This window comes from Hyaena hyaena, unplaced genomic scaffold (assembly GCF_003009895.1).
Source record: "Hyaena hyaena isolate Hyena2069 unplaced genomic scaffold, ASM300989v1 scaffold_32, whole genome shotgun sequence".
Taxonomy (NCBI): Eukaryota; Metazoa; Chordata; class Mammalia; order Carnivora; family Hyaenidae; genus Hyaena; species Hyaena hyaena.
The window spans coordinates 5,606,064-5,629,823 of NW_024080663.1; the positions used below are offsets into that span (position 1 = coordinate 5,606,064).

At 37.9% G+C, this 23,760-nt stretch overlaps 1 protein-coding gene across 1 annotated transcript in view; it reads right to left on the minus strand.

The window, feature by feature from the left end:
* Window positions 1–2,433: 2,433 nt before the first annotated feature.
* The window catches only part of ABCD3 (ATP binding cassette subfamily D member 3), a 69,447-nt gene continuing 48,120 nt past the window's right edge, over window positions 2,434–23,760 (minus strand). Inside the window, exons 14-23 of the mRNA XM_039228465.1 lie at window positions 22,339–22,430; window positions 22,182–22,257; window positions 21,989–22,052; window positions 16,403–16,480; window positions 16,239–16,304; window positions 16,054–16,143; window positions 15,458–15,577; window positions 9,382–9,486; window positions 6,301–6,357; window positions 2,434–3,898 (exon numbers count right to left, since the gene is read on the minus strand). Of these exons, the coding sequence (XP_039084396.1) occupies window positions 3,821–3,898; window positions 6,301–6,357; window positions 9,382–9,486; window positions 15,458–15,577; window positions 16,054–16,143; window positions 16,239–16,304; window positions 16,403–16,480; window positions 21,989–22,052; window positions 22,182–22,257; window positions 22,339–22,430 (826 nt within the window). The 3' untranslated portion in view covers window positions 2,434–3,820. The remainder of the gene's footprint in view (window positions 3,899–6,300; window positions 6,358–9,381; window positions 9,487–15,457; window positions 15,578–16,053; window positions 16,144–16,238; window positions 16,305–16,402; window positions 16,481–21,988; window positions 22,053–22,181; window positions 22,258–22,338; window positions 22,431–23,760) is intronic.

Consider the following 23,760-nt stretch of genomic DNA (forward strand, 5'->3'; position numbering starts at 1 on the left):
CCTGGGCTAGCCGCTGTTGCCCACTGCTCTGCCCGTGGGAAACCAGGGAACCGGAAGGTGGAACCTCAGGACAAGATCCCATCCAGGTCACCAAGTCTGTCACCGGACCAACGTTGGTCCTCTTCTTGGTGACCTATAGACGGAGATTGCACCAGATAGGAGTTGCCTCACAAGGTCACCTTATGTGCACAAACAAAGGAGACCACAGGGAGTAATTTTGAAAGCAGTGACTCCCTGAACAAGAAAAAAGATAGGCTCCTGTTAGGTGGGCTTGGGATGAGACTGAAGCACTTTCTGATTCATCTGCTCAGGTGTCTTCCTCAGATTTTTCTTTCTGTTCCAGCAGTTAAGTTAGTTTTTAAAAGGCAAGACTGAGGCAGAAGCTCCTAGGAGTTTCTTGAGTTCAGGAGGTCAGTTCTGAGTTCCGGGCCAGTGACAAAATGGGCAAGAGGAAATGTCTAAAATAGATAAATCAAGAAATAGCTGTAGGGCATATTATTTTAAAAATGAGTAATTACCACAAAACAATTAAAAATGGTTGCCCCTGGGGGTGAGAAGGGGACTCATTTTCAGTAATTTTTGGTAGTTTTGTTTAAGTGACATGCATATGTTTATAGGTCAGAACATTTCAATGATTCGCAAAGGAAAAATGACTGATAATAAGTAAAAATGTAAAGTTTCCTACAACTAACAATGCTAATGTCCATCTCACAAAGAATTCACTCTGCCTTTAGGCAAACTATACTTTTAAACACCAAGTTTCAAAGTTTAAAAATTACGTAAGGAAATGATACAAGCTATAGTATCACTACAGTTGTAAAACAAATGCTAGTCATTAGGAGAAGAGGAAAAAGGTGAAGGGTGGCAAAATATGACGCTCCCAAACGTGCTTGCTTTGGCACAACCGCTGTTGTGATCTGAAGACACGAAATAAAAATAAAACAAACAAAAACAGGTATAAGAAGGGTGCTCTGATTCTGCCCCTTTTCTTTCTGAAAACAAGCTAATACTTGTCATCCCCATTTGGAAAATGTATCCCTCAACCAGAAGGAAAGTACCATCCTCACTCAAGGGCAGGATGTTGAGACTGAGAAGATTCTATACAAAACCTTACTTCTTGGCTTCCTTTAGATTCCTCACATAGTTTATCTCCTTTCCCACAGTCGTCTCTCTTTGTACAACCTAGTATCAAAGCCTTTAGGTTATGCCACGTCTTTGAGTCATCTCCTTATGAGGTCTTCTGTGGCACCTAAAACTTGTATTAAATAAACCTGTATGTTTCTTTCCTGTTCATCTGTCTTGTGTCAACTTAATTCCCCGGCCCAGCCAAAAACCCAAAGAAGGTAGTACATATAAAATCCGTCCTCCCCCTGCAGAGGCAAACCCTAGACACATTTTATTCTATTAATGCATAGCAAGCAACCTGAGTTGTTTACATCCCTATTCTCTGTTGTATAAAAAAGAGAATTATTTTTCAGATTAAACTCTTTCCCAGTGCAGCCTATAGACGACGTTAAGAGGAATTATGAGGGAAAAGATGTTCCATGTTCAATCATGTTTTAGAAATGTTTGGGGGAGCCTGGGTGGCTTAGTCGGTTAAGCGTCCGACTTTCGCTTAGGTCATGATCTCGCGGTTCGTGGGTTCGAGCCCTGCGTCGGGCTCTGTGCTGACTGCCAGCTCAGAGTCTGGAGCCTGTTTCAGTCTGTGACTCCCTCTCTCTCTGACCCTCCCCTGCTCACGCTGTCTCTCTCTCTCTCTCCTAGAAATAAATATTTTTTTTAAAAAATAGAAATGTTTGATTTCCTTATTGTAGGTCTTCTTAGAACCATCATCATGTTGATGTAGATGGTGACTCTCTAGGATATTCCTCTATGCCTCACATGGTGAGGCACCTCAATGTTTGTTAAATTTTAAAAGGAAGACAAAATTTAAAAAAAGAAACCCAAAATGGTTTGTTGATGGTAAGAATCCATTACAAAAGGGATCGAAGAGACAGCTATTAGTAAATTTAGGGTAATCTCGAAATCTGAAAATCTCAAACTTCCTCCACAACTTAAAAGCTTTCCCAGAACTGATATCTTTTAAGATCTCCTGGTTATCTGGTAGCATTTGTGAGGTACACTGAGGTTTGTAGTTTTCTTAACTATTTTTTTTTTTAAGTAATCTCTGTATCCAACATAGGGCTCAAACTCCCCGAGGATCAAGAGTCACATGCTCTACTAACGGTACTCTGAAGGTGTTATGTGGTTTTTCTAAATGAGAAATTCATTCTGTTAAAATCAAATTTAACAAAACTTTTTAAAAAGAGACATTGGGTGTTAAAAGGGATTTCTGAATGTCAACTTATTTTTGTGTTTTTCAAGTCAAGAGTATATGAACTATGTGTGAATTACCCAGTTTTTAGATAGCAGAATAAAAAGAACAAGCAAAGGTTGTACAGGATATCTGATTCTTTTTAATCTGAACAGAAAATAAGTAAGTATACAAGTTTGCCAAAGAGAGTGGTAAAAACTGAATGTTATGTATTATTGAATCAGTACATCAAGTTTTACTTTGGTAGCCGGTGATTCTTATAGTTAATTCTGCAAAAAAACAAATTGGTTATACAGAAATAAGAATATAAAACGCCCCTTTCTGAACCCTAGTTTGATAAAACTGACTTCTTATCTAGCTTATTGATAATATTGTTTCAGTTTTCCCTGTGCAAATACAAGTAAGTCATTAATGGTAGTTTGGTGAGCTGAAATCAATTTCTCTTAGGATAGTTCAACATAATAACCCAAATATAAAAAAGCTATTCAAGATTCACAGAGATAAACCAGTGCCTAAGAAACATAATTCACCCATGTGCGTAATCATATTACAAGATTTTTTCCAACATATCACGGTCAAAGACAGTGATAGCATTGCATACTCAGTGCATTCCTTTCTGTAGTGCATTCTTATGGCTCATCTGGAGTTTAACACCATGTAACCACCATACTTCTAATGAATGGGCTTCTAACATACACAGATCCATCCAATTCTTTTAAAAAATCTAACACTCTTAAAGACCTTGAGCCTGATATATAAGGACTTTGTGTTTTAATATCCCAAACATTGGGAAGATTAGGTGTAAAACATGGTAACCACCCCTTGTAAGCAAGACTGCACATAAATTTTTGTTTTATCACCACAAAGAACCCTCAAAACAACTCAATACTGCAGATTGAGAGGGGCACATTTATTATTTAGCCAAAGAAAATTCAAATGGCTTTCCTGGAGTCAAATGTACCCCAAGACATATGCAAGGAATGAGTGTAGCAGTGGCAGCTAAAGAAATGTGCCACTGTGTAATAAAGGCTATTAGGCATTGATGTTGTACGTTTTGATAATACAATGATTTGTTTCCCACTATCATGGAGCACAAGAAAATGAAACTATCTTGTTAGAACAGGATAATGATGACCCCAGTTTTAAATAGGGTTCTTCATTGAAGGAAAAGATAGAGCCATCAAAGTCAAATTAGCTGACTTCAAATGGTTTACATCCCAGGATGAATCAGGTTACACTGATTTAAGCCCAATTTAATTTAGGCAGGTTTTTAACCACAAGAATAAGGACATTCTTAGTACATATTAATAATTAAACCAACATATACACAATTAGCAATCTCCTATATAATATTAAATGTTTTAACAACTTGTTCTCAGTTATTTCATAGCTAATTTGTTGCTTTGTTTAAAAAAAAAAACAAGCTCAACTTTATTTTACAATGTACTGTGTATTTCTAAGTGTGTTCTGTAATGATCTCATTGAAGCAGTACAGCTCTCTGGATTCTAAGAGCCAAACTCAACTGTATCTTCTGTTATCTGTTTGAATTCATAATTGCCTCTGCCATCCATATGCAGGTAGAACTGTAGGAAAGAAGTGGGGGAGAAAAAGCAATGACCAAGAGAATTTCCTTTTTGTCAGCAATTTAATGTAGAGGTTATTATATAACAACATGATTGGGAATTACTTTAGGCTTTACTAAAACCTTCAAAACTTTTATGCTCAGAAAGGTAGTAAGACTAAATGAAGAAGTCTGCTCTTTTTGAAAACAGCAACAATGTAATTCTGCTTGTAGTAGATATAGTACTTTGCTTGATGAGAACTAAAATACCAGAATTCCTCATTATCTTAAAGGAACCAAATGTGTACGCCTCCTACAAACCAGAATGCTTCTATAACTCCACATAACCAAGGATCTATCTTGGTTGTGTAAAAACAGGCTGATCAATAGGGCAGTCTTGAATACTTCCTTTATCTGGTTTCCTGGATCAGTCTGGAACCTCTAACTTAAGGCTTCTGTTAGTTCTTGGTCTTAGTGGAGGAGGAAAAGAGCTTTACAGAGTGCCTATATACCCCATCCACTGACGACAAATTAGGACAGCAGTTACAAAGGCTTCTGTTTTATTTGGTGGCTTTTTATTTACAGGAAAGACTTGTTTTTCTATCTCCTATGTTGCTATTTCTTAGCTACTGTGGCCTCTGACACTGTCATGGGTTCACCCCTCCTTCACATAATCACTTCTTCTTATTTTGCTGCTTGTGCGCACCACCAGAAAAAGAGGGGAAGCCAAGCCCAAGTCTTCTTATAGCCCTATGGTTGTAATGCCTATGAACTCCTGAGAAAAAACAAAGGCTTTGCCATTTTTTAAACTGCTTTGTTATTCACTTTCTCACTTGATTCATGAAAAAAATGGACAAATTATAGTATGTCATAAGATAATAAAAAGAACCTTTTTTAAAATTTTTTACTGTTTTTATTGATTTCTGAGAGACAGCATGAGTAGGGGAGGGTCAGAAAGAGAGGGAGATACAGAATCCGAAGCAGGCTCCAGGCTCTGAGCTAGCTGTCAGCACACAGCCCGACACGGGGCTTGAACCCACGAACTGTGAAATCATGACCTGAGCTGAAGTCGGACGCTTAACCAACTGAGCCACTCAGGCGCCCCAATAAAAAGGACCTTTAAAAGTCACACAGCTAAACAGAATTCCATTATTTTTTTATTAAACACTTTCATACAGGCTCTCTCTCTGATCCTCACTGTAATCTAGGAGACAGGAGCATAATGATCAGAAACTTTATTATATGAAGAAAGGAACTGATGCCAGAAAACAGTGGTGCTTAAACCCAGGGTTTCTGACTTCAAATCCTATGCTCTTATTTGATCATTTGTACACGATCACCTAAACTATAAGGTTCTTGAGGGTAAAGACAGTACTCTGTAGGGGCGCCTGGGTGGCTCAGTCAGTTAAGCGTCCGACTTCGGCTCAGGTCACAATTTCACGGTTCGTGGGTTCGAGCCCCGCATCAGGCTCTGTGCTGACAGCTAGCTCAGAGCCTGGAGCCTGCTTCAGTTTCTGTGTCTCCTCTCTCTCTGACTCTCCCCTGCTCATGCTGTCTCTCTTTCTCTCAGAAACAAATATTAAAAAAAAAAAAAAAAGACAGTACTCTGTTATCCCTCAAGGACATTTAGCCCAACGCTTGGTGAAAAAGTTGCCCCATCAGGTTATGTATTTTAAGGCACAAGATACCATATACCATTTTCCTAGTTTTTCCCAAACCCTTTCTTTTACCTAAAATGTCTGTATCATTTAGGAAGGAAGAAAGAGAAAAAGAAAGAAGAAGGAAAATGAATTAACAGAGTTTAGTTTGGGGGTGTGATCACCTTTCATCACAAGCTGGAAAGAACTGCCACTGCTCAAGCACCAGAATAAAGTGGGTTTTGTGCCAGTGCGAACGTCACGCAACCCCAGTGGAAATTATGGCGACTAAGTAATGATTCTATTTTATTACAGTGCAATGATAAACATGGCAGACATTATTCAGTCTCCCCTCTATAGCCATGATCTCACTAAAAATGTCCCTAACCCTTCTGCCATCTAATCCTTAAGATTCTTTCCCCTCCTGTCAATACTGGGTGGGGAGAAAAACTCTGCTTAGCCAAAGCTGTGATAAGGTTGTGTAAGTTTTAGTCAGTTATGATACAACAGTCATTTATAAAAACAGAGAACCACATAGTTCTCTAATATCTCCCAAATACAATGAGGGCTTGTTTATATGTGTTAGAACTTTCAAAACTGACAGCTACCATAATATTTAAGAAAAACCTATTTGATTTTATATAACTGAAATCGAATCACCTTTTTTCCTTCAAGGTAAATATTTATAAGCAAACATACACCAAGAGATCTAAGAGCATATAATCACCTGAATGCACATATCTAAATAAGATAAAATTCCCCCATACCATTCAATGTTAATACAAACCTCATGGTGTTTCCAAAGAGACTTTCTATGTGACACAGTGAAGAGGGTGATGCCGACCTAGTAGAAAGAACATGATTGACGTTTACATCGATAACACAGAATCACAAATTAAAAGAGTATATATTTTTTAAGCTATTAAAATGATGGTCTTTAGAAGCTACGGTTAAAAATCAATGTGAAAGAGAAAAAATTACAGTGGACACCGGTGTTCAAGGTAATGCAAAGTACAGACCATCGACCACATAATAAAAACAAACAAGTTTAATAAAGTCTTTAAAAATAAAAAAAAACAACTAACAGGTACTAGCATTAAGTGTACTATTTTGTATGGGGCAGAAAATATACATCCCAACACATTTCCTATTTTACTGTGAAAAATATGTGAAAAGAGTGCAAGGATAGTAAAAATAGCAAAAGGTCAAAATCAAGAAAATTAAATCAATATAGTGCTGTCTACAGTCCATTGGGAGCCCCTGTTTTGGAACAGGTCTTGGAAGTCAGATTTTGGAAAAGTAGCAGTATCATCACCGGAGGGTTCTGGGGCAGAACGTGTAATGAAGCACATGAATGTTTCTGTGGCGACACATGACAACACTGAGACATCTAAGAGTTTAAATATATTTTGTTAATTCAGGCAGGGTTTGGCTACCCAATTGAGCTTGCTGCAAAATAATGAAAAACCTTATGGTTTTAAAAGCTTACTGGTTTTCATTTCTTTATTTTGTTTTTAAATTTTTTTTGAGAGAGGGAGCAAGTGAGCGACAGTGAGCATGAGTCGGGGAGAGACAGAGGAGGAGGGAAGGAGGGAGGGACAGTGAGAGGGAGCGAGGGAGGGAAGGAAAGAGAGAGGGAGAGGGGGAGAGAGAGAGAGAATGAGAATAAGAGTATCTTAAGCAAGCTCCACACCCAGCTCAGAGCCCAATGTGAGGAGGCTCAATCTTCACACACTGGGATCATAACCTGAGCTAAAATCAAGAGTTGGATGCTTAACCAACTGTGCCACCCAGGCACCCCAAAAAGCTTATTGGTCTTTAAACTGTAAGACTTAGAGGTCTGTAATAAAGATAAAAAAAAAATACTAATCAATATAACTATAGGTGCTTTGGCTCTGTAGTTCTCAACTGGGGACAGGGGAGGATTTTTGTACCTTTGGGAACACGTGGCAATGTCTTGGAGACATTTTTGATTGTCACAACTGAGACAGCTACTGGCATCTAACGAACAGAGGTCAGAGATGCTGCCAAATATCCTGTAACACAAAGGACAGCCCCCCACAACCAAAAACTATCCAGCCCAAAATGCCAGTAGAGTGGAGACTGAGAAATTGCTCTAGGGGCACCTGGGTGGCTCAGTTGGTTAAGTGTCTGACGTCGGCTCAGGTCATGATCTCTCGCGCTTTGTGGGTTCAAGCCCTGCATTGGGCTCTGTGCTGACAGCCAGCTCAGAGCCTGGAGCCTGTTTCAGATTCTGTATCTCCCTCTCTCTCTGACCTCCCCTGCTCACGCTCTCTCTCTCAGAAATAAATAAAACCTTAACATTTTAAGAAATTAAAAATAAACCACTTTCAATGTGCCATAACTTTGGATGTCATGTGGAAAGGTTCTCAAATTGGTCAGAAACTGTATGACAAAGTAAGTTATTAATAAAATATATTTCAGTGGTACAACATTTATTTGATTTTTGAAAGCTCACTTCAGAAATTATTTATTTTTATGATTCCACAATAATTGGATCAGATCAACTTAATGAAAGCATTCTTTTTATTAGAATTACTTAAGATACATAAACAAAATTCAAAATATACGGTCTGGACCGCAGACTGTATCTTTCCATAATTAAAATCCCAAACTGGTGGTTTGGTTTCAGCAGAACAGTATTTAGAGGTCTCTTTAATGTTACCAACTTGAAACTGTGTTTTGTCTTCTATTTAATTTGTAAATTTACTAGCTTTGTGGCTGTAAATCAGCTCTAAGTTCAAGGGTCTCATACTTCACTTCGTACTTATACATATTCAGTTGCTATAACTGAATGAATGAATGAATGACATAAGAACTTTTTCTTTTAAATGGAATCTATGCTTTCTCTGAGAATCGCATCTTATGTGGGGACTTACAGCCTACAATTAGGTATAAGGGGAAGTCACATAGTCAAAACTACCAGCCTCTAAAGCATTAATCAAATGGACTCCAATACCTATAGCCCTGAAAGTTTATATGAACAAACACATAGAAAAATTATAAATGATCAAAACTGACTCAAGAATAGAAAACAAACCATTACAGAAGTAAAATCAGTAATGCAAACCTTCCTGCAAAGAGGAATGTAGTAAATGCATTGTTTTGTCATTATGCCAGTGCTTCTCAACCTTCTCATCTGAGCCCTCTGGGAACCTTGTGAAGATGCAGATGCTGATGCGGCAGGGCCAGCAGCTCTGTGCCCTAACAAGCTCCCGGGAGATGCTGCTGCTCGATGCAGCACTGAACAGCAGCAAGTCACACTGTCCACACGCACCATGACCTTTGATATGGACTAAAAACCCCCAAAGAACACTTACAAATTGCTAAAAGACTCCTGTACTTCATTCACGTACACAAGAGATACTGCTCATAATTACTCAACAGTTACTTAAAGAAAAGGCTACTAAAAGAAACCCTGGTAAAAGGTTGTCCAGGCCAGAGAAAAAAATGGGCAAATTGAAATTACCACATGATTATTGTCAAGTTTTCTTGATTAAAAAAAAACAAATGATATTTAGGTAAAGTTAACAGAACAAATTAAGAAAATATCAGTTTATGAGAATAGGGAAAGATGTAAAAGGGACATAAACTGAAATATACTATTTGTTTCAAATCTGAGATATAGCTAAAGAATTATGTACAGAATTCATTTACACTTGTTTTTCTTTTATTCATATCTGTTAATTATCATCTGAAATACTTACTAAAGAAGATACATCATCCTTTGATAGTAATTTTATTACTTAATTGCTTGAAATCTTCTCTTTGGATGGATATTTCGTTGGACACAGAGTATAAGAGAAGAATGACACTGAGCCTGAAACTGGGAACCCGAAATGCTTACCTTTCGACAATGACTGTAAATGTAGCCTTCCACATCCACACTAACCGCACTTGTGCACTCATCCAAAATGGCAAACTGGGGCTTATGATAAAATAATCTTGCCATCTGAAGCATAAAAAAAAAAGATTTTGTGTAATCACATGCAGAAATTAACAAGCTAAACTTTACTTTAAATGAAATTTGCACTTAGTCTTGTAAAGCAAGTATGAAAATTATTTTAACTCAAAAAATCTATTTCCCCATAACAGAAACAATATCAAAAAATCTAATTGTTTTTACTGTCTTCCCAGAGGGGAAAATGTAACACACAGGAAAGGCTGTTACGAGTTAAAGCATTTAAGACTGATGTGAAATGAAGTTGAATTTTAAACTATTAGAGAAAATTCTCTAAACAAGATGAGAGGGTACATATTTTAGCCAAATCTTAGAATTCAGACTCTAGATGGCTCAAGTGCAAAAACATATTTCTAAATATTCTGTCACTTAAGTCATGACAATTAATATTAAGCTCCCAATTAAGATTTCCACCAATAAGTTTTGAGTGCACCTGTTTTATATCCCTGGGTCAGTACTGAGTATGCTCAGTTTTTAAAGGCTCTGCTAATTTTATAAGTAAAAATTAACATCAAGATTCTTACAACTCCCATTTCTTTGGCAAAAATGTTGAATATTTTCTCATTTATTTTTCATATATATTTTATTTTCTGGGAATTATTTACTCTGATCCTTTGTCTAACAGATATTCCAATTGGTCATCTGCCCCTAATAACGATCGCCATGTTGCAAGACCAATGGACACTTTTCCATCCTTACCCAATTTATCTTCTCTGCTACATACAACTCAGATGACCACTTCCTCCTTCTTGAGAAAATAACAGTGAAACCATAGTCCTAACGTTTCTTCTCACTTCTTCAGCTGCTTCCTCAGTTTCTTTTCCAAAATTTTCTTTTCCACTTGACCACTGTTAGGGTTACTCTGAGCCAATTCCTAAGTCCTCTCCTCTTTTTCTTATATTGTCTCTGAGTGATCTCACTGAATCTCATTATCTCAAGTATTATTTACATTTGTAAACTCTCAATATATATCTCTTGCCCATCCTTCTCTACTAATTACCAGATTGGTAAATAAAAATCCCTATCTGATATTTCTACTTAGTTATCTAATTTTCCCCTTAAAATCCATTCATTTACCCCATCCCCATCTTAAACATTTCAGAAAATCACACTATCAAAGAGCTGCTCAAGCTAGAAGGCCAAGAGTCCTCCTTGATCTTTCCCTTCTTCTCCTTCCTTTCACACCCCTACCCCTAATGTTTTTACTCCATTTGAGTAAGTCCCTCAGTCTTTGTAGGCCGCTCACTTTCCCGCATCTCCGAAATCATGCCCAGAATACAACCCTCTCCTGCCTAGAGGACCACAAATAGCCTCCTATCTCCTCTTTCACTCCTCTCCAATCCATTCTCCCTGTAACCAGAAAGGATTCTTCAGAAATGTAAATCCGAGAAGTTCACTCTTCTGCTTAAACCCCTTCAACAGCTTCTCACTTGACTAAGAACAAAACTCAAACTCTTTAGCATGGCCCAGAGGTCCTGCATAACTGGATTCCTACTTACTTTCTAACCTCAACATTCTAGCCAAGGGAATGCCCAGGACACAAGCTGTCTTAGGCCAAAGAGGCTTAGCACATGTCATTTTTCTTATGTCTCAAACACCATGCTCTGCTTCTTGTATCTTTGAAATTTCTGTTTAGGCCACCTCCTCAAACCTACCCTGACCCCTCCCCACAACCTAGGCGGGTCATTCCTTACCATCTCTGCAGTGCTTCATATGTTTTGAACTGTGTGTTGTCTGTTTCTTTGTCTACTCCCCTAGGCTATTATACTCACATAAGCAGAGACTGTATTTTAATCACTACTATACACCCAATATTTGCATGAAGGAAACATTTAAATATTTGACAAGTTAATGGCCACAACATAGGCAGCGCTCTTGGGGTTTGTATCTATTTGATGAGGTGAGGAAGTCGGGAAGCATCAAGTATAGACTATAAACAAGTTCAGCTGTGCAGAGAATGAAACGTATAGACTACAGAGGACCTGTGGTTAAGGCTGAGTTTGCTTTTTAGATCAGGGAGACCTGAAATGTCTTTCTGAAAGAGAAGGACCAGAAAAGATTAAATACAGGCTGCGTGTGTGTGTCTGCACATGCGCATAACCGAAGGAAAGAATAGGAAAAAGTCAGAGGAGAGAGGGTCCAAAAACATGGAGACATTTAGCCTTTCTCAACAGGAAGGATGACACATCCTCCACAGACAGACGAGGGAGGTCAGGACAGCCTAGTGCGCACTTAGTTAAGAGGACTGATTATCTAAAGACGTCCCACAAACGGCCCCTCCTGTGTTCCAGTGGAACTCTCTGCATACCTCCCTCACCACACCTGGCACATCATGTAGCAATATTCTCATGTGTCGCTCCCACTCTGCTGTCAGTATATGACACCACAGTACAGGATTGTGACGTGAATAAGTCCACAAACACCGCAGCTGTCCTGCCTGAGCTTGACATGCCACCGCCTATGCCTCAGTAGCAACCTACACCTCCAGCCTTGCTTGGCAGCCTACCTCGCTGTGCCCCAGATCGCTTTCCTCTGTACACGGGGTGCTCGACAGTCCCTGCCTCACAGGACTTGTGAGAACTGAATGGAAGGGGCTTAGCCTACTGCTTATCATCTATTAAGCACTCAATAAAAACGAGCTGTCATCTGACTGACATAACAGCTTCTCTTCTTCCTTTAAGTAGGAGGTGAGTTGTTCTGCAGGTCATGGAGTAGGCTATGGGGCAGAAAGCTCGAGTCGATAGTTTGTAAATGATAATCATGAAAAATGAGAGAGAGGGGCAGAAGTAAGTAAATGACCGCCCGACCATGCTGTGAGCCCCTGGAAGACTGGAAGCCGTTAAAGTGTGGCGGCACCAACCCCATCACCCTGATCTTTCAGCTGTGCTCAGGAGGCTACGTGCACAAATGCCAAGGCAAACAACTGCTCATGCGCCGAGGCTGAGGTAATAAGAGGAAACAAAATGTGGGAAAGGAAGTGAGGGGAAAGGATCATTTGTTTAATCCTTTAAGAAATACTACTGGAGTACCTTCTATGTGCCACGTCCTGGATTACTAAGTCTGTACTGAATAGGAAAGGAGGCAGAGTCAGAAGGGGACTTATCAATAATAAAAAAAGGGAGGGGTCAATATTCAAGATATCAGTGAGTCTGAATAAAGGAGACAGTTGCCAATTAGGTAAAAGAAAAAGAATTACAAAAATGGATTTTAAAAAATACTAAAAAATTTTATGACAATGGTATCTCTGGTAAGGGGGGTTTTGGGCTCTTCTTTATACTTTTATAAATATTCCAACTTTTGTATCATACATACTTTTTCATAACTTAAAATTTTAAAAAACTTTATTAAATATGAAAAACAAGAATACCAGAGTGGGAAAGGTAACTATCAATCAGAGAAGTAAGATACTGCAACTTACAATAGTGGGTAGAGCAACCCTAGCTGATAATAGCTGGGCCCAAACGAGTGCAGTAGACCTAAGGCATACGTTACTTGAGACTTTGACAGACAGCGAGAGAAGAGAAATGGATAGACAGCCCACCTCCACACTGGAGGCTGCCTCAGTTACTGGTCAAGAGCAAGAACTGTGGGGGTGCCTGGGTGGCTCAGTTGGTTAAGCATCTGACTTCAGCTCAGGTCATGATCTCACGGTTCACAGGTTTCAGCCCCACATCGGGCTCTGCGTTGACAGTGTGGAGCCTGCTTGGGATTCTCTCTCTTTCCCTCTCTCTCTCTGCCCCTCTCCCACTTGCGTGCTTTCTCTCAAAAATAAGTGAATAAATTAAAAAAAAAAAAAAAAAGAGCAAGAAATCTGGTGTCAGACCCATGTGCACCTGAATCTCTGTTCTGTCCCTCGGTAGTCCAGGGTATTAGGAAGCTGCTCATGCTCCTCGAGGTTCTCCCTGGTCTACATCTTAAGTGACAGGCGTGTCAGGAGAGTTACAGAGTCTGCCACTCAAAACCAATCCTTCCCTCATGTGATCCCAGTGCACTGTCTTTATAGCTGTCAATGAAGATTGCCTTGTGTGAGACTTGGTTGAGAATATCTAGATCTCCTAATTAGATTATCAAGGGCAGGCACCTATCTCAGTGCCTGCACAGAGTAGACTCCCAGCTAATAGTGAACTCTGTGGAAATTACACCGTAATTTAGTTTTTTCACTAAGATTATGGATGGAATAATGATCTTATTTCCCTACATTTATACTGACTTTTTTCAAGGAACTTTTAGAAATGTGTTCACCAGACCTCCCTTTATTCAAAGGTATTATTCTGTTCCCTCAAATTCAAATCTGACTTTCTTCACCCAAAGGTTCCCTTGGTTCATCTATTTATATCAACCTTCACTCTGACAGAGTCACTGTTTGGGGTGGCTAGACCTTTCAAGCTTATTCCTCCTAAAAAATTATAATTTTTACAGTTTACAAAAATTATGTCTTCTCGTCCCTCAATTTTTTACTTTGAAAATTTTCAAGCCTACCCAGAACTGTAGAACAGTAAAGTAACCACAAAGTCTTCACTCAACTTCACCAACATCAACATCTATTGCATTAGCCTTCTCTCTCTCCCCACAAACCTTTTGAAGGTAGCAAAGCAATATGCTGTTTTAAATTTCACAGTCCATTTGGCAAACACTGGTCTACACAGAATGCACCTGCCAATGGGTAGGCCGTGCAGCACTGTCATGGGTAAATTCCATTTCCCAACCAACTCTAGAGTGGCTCATCTGGTTTTACAGGGCTCCTTCTTCGGCTCTTGCCCTCTCCCTGACATATTCTCTCTCTCCTCCGGACCTTGAACTTCTTATCTTCAAATAAGAACTATCTCCTCTGTACCCTACACATAGGAGTTCTTAGTTAAGCACATATTTTTCTTTCTCTGGATTTACACTGTGTCCATTTGTGAATCTTGACTTACCCATTTTCTTTGAAGTCATGGTAACAGGAATTTAACTTTGTTCTACTGACTTGCAGTTATCTCTACAGTCACTTACTAAATTGATTCCAAAAATCCCAATCACTTCAAATACTCACTCCTACCACCCAATTTCCATTTTGGGGATGGCTGACATCTCTTTTCTTTTGTTTATGAGTCATTCTTCATTCTATAAATTAATCTCATACTACATAGCACTAGCCAGACAAATCATTATTAAGTTCATATAGAACTGGTATGTTCTAGGAAAAATAATATGCAGTATCGAGGAATAGGAGGCAACAAAAAAAGCAAAGAATATAATCTAAAGATAATGACTAAGCAATTCAGCAATAAGCCATTTCTTTTGCTGTTTTTCCTTAGCCACAGTTTTCTCTAATTTCCACAAGGTTAACACTGGAAGAAAAATCTCTCTGGATCTGCTCAAACTATGGTATGCATAGTTAGAAAGTGACTCTTTAAAAGCTATCCCTCTTAACAGAGTACTCAAGGTATCACTTTTAATATGCAGTGTCCTGTACTCAAGTTTGATCAGGAATAAGTTTAGACAATCATAAAATTAAAACAGTTTCTTTCAAACCCTTCAATTTTAGGAAGCAGATACTGAGCCCTGAAACCAGGATATATATAATGGTAGAGGGAAGGGCAGGAACAAAGTTAGAGTTGATCATCTCTACTACCTTATGATACTTCACAGAGAACAGCTTCAGTGAGATGTCAACAGGAAAAAAATACTAAGACATCTTGGACTACCAAATAATTAAAGTTTCCCCAACTTTAATTAATTCCCAATGGATTAATAGTAATATAATGGGGAAAGTTACGACTTTCTCAAATTCCAAATGTACACTGAGGTTATATATTTTCAAGCACTTTTATTATCATTTAAACTAATCCATACAATAACACTTGCTAAATAAAAGATTAAAATAAAACTGTGTGCCTTGGTTAACCAAAATATTAGACTGTAAGAGTGACCATATGCAACCAGTTGCACTGTGATGCAATGTATTCCGAGAATAACTTACCGCCATTCTTTGTTTCTCTCCACCACTGAGGACATCCATCCAATCCTGAACACTGTCCCAGCCTCCTTCACGTTCAAGGATATGACCCAACTGGACATTATCCAAGTATTCCTTTAGTACCTTTCGGCAAAATGATTAAAGATTAAATCAAACTTAATGTAAACCAACATTCACTAGCTTGCTTTATTTTTTAAAGTAGAATCACTATAATTCTACTGCCAATAGTACTTAAAAGGCACATTTCACAAAAGAATGGGGCACAAAGAGCCCTGAATCCTTTACTTCCTATCTATACTAACTTTGACAAAACATATCTGGTAGCTTAAAGAGAATAACACTATCGCACATAATTAAAAGGTAAGGGCAATGAGAAAAAAAGTCATAGGGTAAAGACAAGGTTAAATACTCAGCAAACCACATTTAAGCAAAGTAGTTAACATCTTACCTCAGCTTGCAAAGTTATAATTAATGACAATGTTTTGGAAGGCTTTACAGGTTAGGATAACCTACCTGGTGGTTAAAATGCTTAACTGATTAAGATAAAGAATCTGATATAGAGGACTGCCAGCAGGTCTAGTCCATAAACATTTCCTTACTAGGTCAGATATCCCCTTCCTTTTCTGATCTTCTCTTCCATCTGGATATATCACTTGGTCTCGAAGTGTTCCAAGGGTCATGTAAGGTCTCTGATATGGCAGAGCAAAAATCATTATAAGTGAATTCTTTAAAAATAAATTAAAGGATCTTTAAATCAAAGATTACAAAATAAACAATGTCCTACCTGAGGAACATAGAATAACTTTCCTCTCTCAGGTTTAGTTAGACGTCCTCCAAAAAGAGGCCATAACTATAAAAGGAGAAGGAAGGGGGAAAGGAACAATTATAAATTTCACCATATGGTAGACTGTGTGGCAAAACAATATCTCAAGGCCAATTTGTACTTACTTCACCAAGGACACGGAAAAGTGAACTCTTCCCACAGCCATTTGGACCACAAATTAAAACATTGGCCCCAGATCGAACCTGAAAGAAAATCAGTCTGTGAGTTAATAGTGAATATATACTCAATGAACATTTCCGTTGAGTCAAATCATTCCTTGCTAATGATAAGCTTTCTAGTTCATCTATAATGTAATAATAAATAATAAGTAGAAGCAGTGGAGGGTATGGTTGACTTTTCACTTTTGTTTGCGTTCAAATTTTACTCACTTAAAAAAAATTTTTTTAATGTTTATTTATTTTTGACAGACAGAGACAGAGAAACAGAACATAAGTGAGAGGGGCTGAGAGACACACACACACACAATCTGAAGCAGGTTCCAGGCTCTGAGCTGTCAGCACAAAGCCCAATGCAGGGCTTGAACTCACAAACTGAGATCATGACCTGAGCCAAAGCCAGACGCTTAGCTGACTGAACTACCCAGGCACCCCGAATTTTACTCACTTTTTTTCATTTAAAGTCACTGGTTTACATCATCAACTTAATTAGAATACAGAACTACAGCTTATAAATTTTGAGAATACTTGAATACAAGTATGTGTGTATGTGGGATTTTTTTTTTTAATGGACTCATACTATGTACGTTCCACCTGTTATTTAATAATATATCACAAATATTCTTCCAAGTCAGTATACTCAGATTCCTCCCATTCTAATTTTTTAATGTCTACAGTGTATCCACTCTAAGAATGCACCACAGGGGTGTCTGGGTGGCTCAGTCGGCTGACTTCGGCTCAGGTCTCATGGTTCATGGGTTCGAGCTCCATGTCAGGCTCTGTGCTGGAGCTAGCTCAGAGCCTGGAGCCTGTTTCATATTCTTTATCTCCCTCTCTCTCTGACCCTCCCCTGCTCACGCTGTCTCTCTCTCTTTCTCTCTCTCTCTCAGAAATAAATAAAACATTAAAAAAATTTTAAAAAAAGAATGTACCGTAATTTATTTAACGACTTCCTTTTTGTTAAATATTTTTTTTAAAAAAAGAATTTTGCTTTGCTTTTTTAGATAATACTGCAACGAACTAGAATCAGTGAGTAAATTTATGCATTAGGGAGAAATGTTTCTACACGTCAGATTCTTAGAAGTATATATACATTATTAATACTTCCAAGTGCCACCAAATCGTTCTGCAATGATGTAAAGTTAAATGAGAAAAATGTAATCAAGAATGGTTAAGTCCTGAGCTATGGTCTCATGTAAGTGTTAATCAACCCTGTGAAGAAGCAGAAACCTGGGTTTCTGCTCACAACATTATAGAGCAATGTATCACAGCAGGAAAGAAGACAACAAAGATACGAGTTACTCTACCTGTGGAACCTGCCTCTGACAAATTTTTTTAACTGCTGAGGCCTTACGTGTTGCATGAACACTTACTGAATGCTCAGTGTCAAGTTCTACTCTAGGTAATGGAGCTATACTAATGAATAAAAGAAACAAAACGAAACAAACAACACCAGCTCTTACCAATTTACATTCTAGTGGTAGAGACATAAAATAAAGAATACACACAATAAATGAGTAAACTAAATAGTATCTTGAAAATAAGTGCTATGGAGAAAAAAAATACCAAGTAAAGGAAATTTGGAAGCGGGTAGGGGAGGTTACGTTTTTAAGGTGGCCAGACCAGGACTCAATGGAAATGACAACTGGGCAACTTTGAATGAAGTAAATTAGGAGTTTATCTGAAGGAAGACTGTTCTAGCCTAACCCTACCCACAGAGAGCTGGCTCAAAGGCACCGAGAAAGGAATGTACCTATCCTTGTCAAAAAACAGAAAAGAGGTTGAAAAAACTGAAAGGGAGGACAGAGTAGTAGGACACAAGCGGAGAGAGGTAAGATGCAGGGGAAGGCAGTGCAGGCAAATCCTACAGGGCACTGGGAGCCACTGAAAGAATGGCCTTTTACTCTGATGAAACAGAGCCATCAGCATTAGTCACAAGAGCACAAGGCAGCAGCAACCCAGGACGACGAAGGGATAAAGAAAATGTGGACCATATATACAATGCACTAGGATTCAGCCTTTAAAAGGAAGGAAATTCTGACAAGTGCTACAACATGGATAAAACTTCAAGATGCCACGCTAAAAGAAATAAGCGAGACACTGTACGATTCCACTTATATGAAGTCCCTAGAATAGTCTTATCCATGAAGTAGAATAGTAGTTACCAAGGGCTGGGGAGAGGGGGGAAATCAGGAGTTACTGTTTAATGGGTACAGAGTTTCTGTCAGTCATGACAGAAAGTTCTGGAGGTGGTGAGTGGTGACGGCTGCACAACACTGTAAATGAACTTAATGCCACTGAATTCTTTAATAAAAAATGGTTAAAAGAGTCAATTTTATGTTATGTGCATTTTGCCACAATAAAAAAATTTTAATGGTAGAAAGAGGTAAATTGTATGTTATATACATTTTACCACAAAAACAAAATGAGCTTCTAAAAAAAGTTGAGAATGACTAGTCTACCACATAACTGATCTATAATAAAATACCACATCTTATGTACTTCAGTGTTAGAAAATAAACTATACTGAATGATTTTTCCAGAAAAATAAACTGTCCCTTTTTTTGATGAATTATTTTTTAAAATGTTTTATTTATTTCTGACAGAGCGAGAGAGAGAGAGAGAGAGCGTAAGCAGGGGAGGGTCAGAAAGAGAGGGAGGCACAGAATTTGAAGCAGGCTCCAGGCTCTGAGCTAGCTCGTCAGCACAGAGCCCGATGCAGGGCTCGAACCCACAAACCGTGAGATCATGACCTAAGCCGAAGACGGACGCTTAACCGACTGAGCCACCTAGGTGCCCCAAGAAATTATTTTAAAGAATCTTTTTGATGGACTTCCTAAGGAATTACTTATTACATTTTCCTGTGAAACTGAATATAGTGAATACTTCTGATTATATATTATAATTTTACTTTACTGTAACAGTGATTCCTTAGGAGCTCCTAAAGTTCAGAGCTGCTAATTAAATGGTTTCCTACTATTATGCTTTGAGTCATGTCAACCATATATATTTTCTTCTGTTCCTAACTGTTCATTGTGGTTTTCACTGATATCCAATACTCCTCAACGCTATTTGGTACAATATGCCAGGAACTCCAAAAACCCAATTTATGATGACATACAAAAATAATAACTAGACTTACAGACATATGTAGGCATTCTCTTCTGCTCAAACATCTTAGATTCAGCATTAACTTTACCTCCATGGCTTTAATAATGGTGGGCAAATTTTCATTTATGACATCAGTCATGAGAAGCCAGCGATCATTTTTCCATGGTAAAGATTTATAAAAATGGCCCTCCACCCCAGCTTAAATGAAGACTAAATGACAAGGGTAACTTTCACTTATGGCCTTTTATAGTTATGTGGCTCTTAATAACACTGTTATTACTGAGGTTCCTGGGTTGGTTTAAGGGGTCAACAAGTGCTTTGTACCACTATATTTTTACCAATTAAAATATTCCCCCAGATATAAGACTTCATCAAAAACAGTTCTACACATAAAAATGATTTAAGTAAAAAAGAGATCATACTGCTGCTTATGAAGATGCATAGGCTTCTTCAAACATTATAAATGTGCCTTACTAAAAAGGTAAAAATCTGAATAACTTACAAAGTATTATTTATTTTAATGCCTACCTTATAATTCACAACTCCTTTATCTCTTAGGGTCTCTTCAGTCTACATCTGGATAGATAAAGACGTCTGTGCTGGGAGAGTTTATAAAGGAATGAGGTATAAAATCTCTATCCTAAAGAGGTATATACTATTTTGTTATTATGTGACCCAAAACACAAAATAATCATAAAGCATTAAATATTTATTTTTTTGGTGGCCAAGTCTGTTTTATTATGCTTCTTTCCAGGATAAAGGAATCTTTGTTTTCAAGTAAGCCAAATGGGTAGAAAAATAATTGAAGGTTACAAAGAAGTGAAGGATGTTTGTCAAATAAAGGAAGGCTACATTAAGGAAAATGACAGACAGAATAAACGAGAAAAAGCCAAGTCTAACTTACAATAAGTCAGAGAGAGACAGAAGAAGAATACATTACAGTAGGCCCAAAGATTAGAAATCAAAGAAACAGTTTCCATTGGAAGAGAAAACAAAGTAAGAATCATCAGGAGAGTTCACAGTGGTATGAAACATGGTCACAAAGTAAAAAACTTGAACAAGGAAGGGGAGACATAGAATCTGAAGCAGGCTCCAGGCTCTGAGCTGTCAGCACAGAGCCCGATGCAGGGTTCAAACTCATGAACTGTAAGATCATGACCTGAGCTGAAGTCAGATGTTTAACTGACTGAGCCACCCAGGCGCCCCAACTATCAGCTGTTTCTAAAATAAAAGTAGTTGGAAAGTAGCTCCACATACAACACAAATTATAGAAGGCCACTTATGTAGGCATGTGGAGAAGAATTCTAGAGCTGTGCTGTCCAATATGGTAGCCACTAGGTCAGTCACGTGTAGCTATTTAAGATCTAACTTATAAAATTAAATTTCAAGTGTAACTACTATATTGGACAAAGCAAACACGGCACATTTCAACCACTGCAGACAGTCCTACTGGACAGTGTTGTTCTAGAGAAATGGTATCCAGACCTGGGGAGAGGGCCTCCACGAAGGAATCTGTTAGTAATCAATAGGATTTTCAGATCTGAACTATTCATAAAGTCGTAATAGACATATAACCTAATAGTAATATTACTATTACTATTCTGGGAGTGTCTTATAAATCACAAAACTACTCATCTTGTGCTTCTTTTTAATGGGGTCTGCCATATTACCATTTGATTAACAGACCACGCTGAATCGGTGTCACTATTCACTTGGCATGAAATGTCACTGCAGTGCTACTGTGCTGCTCTTTCAAGTTTTCAGTTCTAACAAAGTCTGTAGTTTGTACTTTGCCTGTATACGTATAGACCCTCCTGCACAGTCAAAACAATACAATACCAAACCATAATTTTTTTAAAACTTAGACTAAAATTATATTGCATGTTTAAATATTCATTCCTTGGGGCACCTGGGTGGTTCCGTTGGTTGTCCGACTTCGGCTCCAGTCATGATCTCACGGTTCGTGGGTTCGAGCCCCGTGTCAGGCTCTGTGCTGACAGCTAGCTCAGAGCCTGGAGCCTGTTTTGGATTCTGTGTCTCTCTTTCTCTGACCCTCCCCTGCTCACACTGTATCTCTCTCCCTCTCTCTCAGAAATAAAAAAAAAAAAAAAAAAAAAAAAAGATTTGGAAAAGTAAATAAATATTCATTCCCCACCATAGATTACAATTAACTATATCTTCTATGGCTTTCTTGAGACAGACTTTCTTTGCAGAAGATTTTTTCATAGTAATATTTGAAACTTTAAAGTCCTGACAACTAAGAAAAATAGATTTCTAAGTGTTTCAAAGAATTATTTTTAAAACAATTTTGCAGATTCAGAGACTATGTCAAGCATTACAGTTATTTTAAATATTCAGAAAACAGTTTTTCATTTCACATTCTGAATCTGATCTAAGCTTTTACATGATCATTTAAAAACTTACTTCAAAATTAAGGTCTCGGATCAAGATATCTCCATTTGGCGTTGCTAAAGGAACATGATCAAATCTATAGAGAAAATTGATTAAAAGAAATTAAAATTTTACATTAAACACTAAGCAAATGTAGCTGAAAGAGAAAGGCTACTATGCAGTTTAACAAATGTTTATGGTGCTAAAGACCTTTTTCGATACATACTTTATAATGTTATCAGCATTGATGATCTCTCCAGCACCAGGTATCAAGGGAATGACTTGTGCTCCTTCGTCAATACCTTAAAAGGAAAGTAAGTATTAAAGCACCGCATTATGTCAGCCGAAATTTAAACTACGTGACCCAGTGCATTCATATTTACCCCTTTCCTGTTGTGAGACCATTGTGCGTTCATATTTGCCTTGATTTAAATCCTTTAGTACTTGCATTAATTCTGTAATCCGAGCAGTAAAACTGAAATTAAAAAAAAAAAAGTCCTAATGAAAACTCCAAAGGTCATCATATCTGTTATTTGTTATTTATCTGAGATGTAATTGACATGACATTATATAAGTTCAAAATTTTTATTCAAACTGAAGTTTCCAGAAATATAATTTAGTTTAAATGAAATAACCTAAAGAAATCTCATCATCAGAAAGTGTAAGTGATAATAGGGTATGCATGCTTTATTATCATCTTTCAGCAGGACAACAGGAACAGGTTAAGGGAAGAGGTGTCATAGGATCTCCACCCCAACACATAGTTACTTTCTTTAACAGGTGAGTCAAGAAAGTTGTATGCCACTAGGATTTTAATGAAGTTTCTAGTAGACACTAGACTAGTAGAATAAGGACTGGTACTAGTGCAGTCCTTAGACCTAGGAAGTATGGACCAAGTTCCTGCTAGAATGAGCTATAATGCCAAGCAGAAAGTTAGCTTCCATCTGAGGAAGATATTTATTACAAGTATGCCAAATGCCTGCTACCTCTCTACAAACTGAACAAATATGGAAGATTCCTCTCTTTCCTACTTTGAAAAGGGAGAAAAGATGAATTGTTCTTAAGATTAGATGGAAATCACTGTGGCAATAGAGAGAAATCAAAACTAACGCCAAGACGTTAAGGAAATAAAAATAACATGGTGGTCAAAGAGAAAGCAATCTACATCAAAGCAGCAAAAGAGTGAAAATCAAGCAGAAACCTTCCAAAGGAACAGAAGCACCCCATCTACCATGAACCATACAGGCATGAGAAAAGTTATTAACAAGCAGGAAGAATGTCTGCATTCTCAATAGAAAACAGACTCCTCATAGTAGTTGATAATCTCTATCTCGCAACAGAGCCCTAAACTGCCATAGACGATAAGGAATAATAAAGAAAAAGAAATATGCAGATGAGTCACAGGTCTGGGAAGGATCTGACATGATTCAATTTCTTCAGATGTACTTTTTCCATCATGGTGTGTTTTATACCACACCAAGCCCTTTATATTAGAGCTTAAAATACTAAAATATTTCATTCCATTTTACAGTCTAAGAACAATTTCACTAAATAGACAGTATGACCATAATTACAACTGCACCCACAGATACCACGAAGCAACTTTTTGCCCATTAAAGTCAACTTCATCTGTGTCTAGCCTTTGCTAGGTTGTCAGTAACAAGACCTATGTGGAAAAAAAGTACAGCAGAGGACAAAAAAGTTCAAATGTGAAAATTCTCTTCATTAATTTAATTTTCTGTGAATTAAGAAAAGACTGCCATGACTTTACATTTCCTAACTTATCGAATACAAGTGTCCATGGA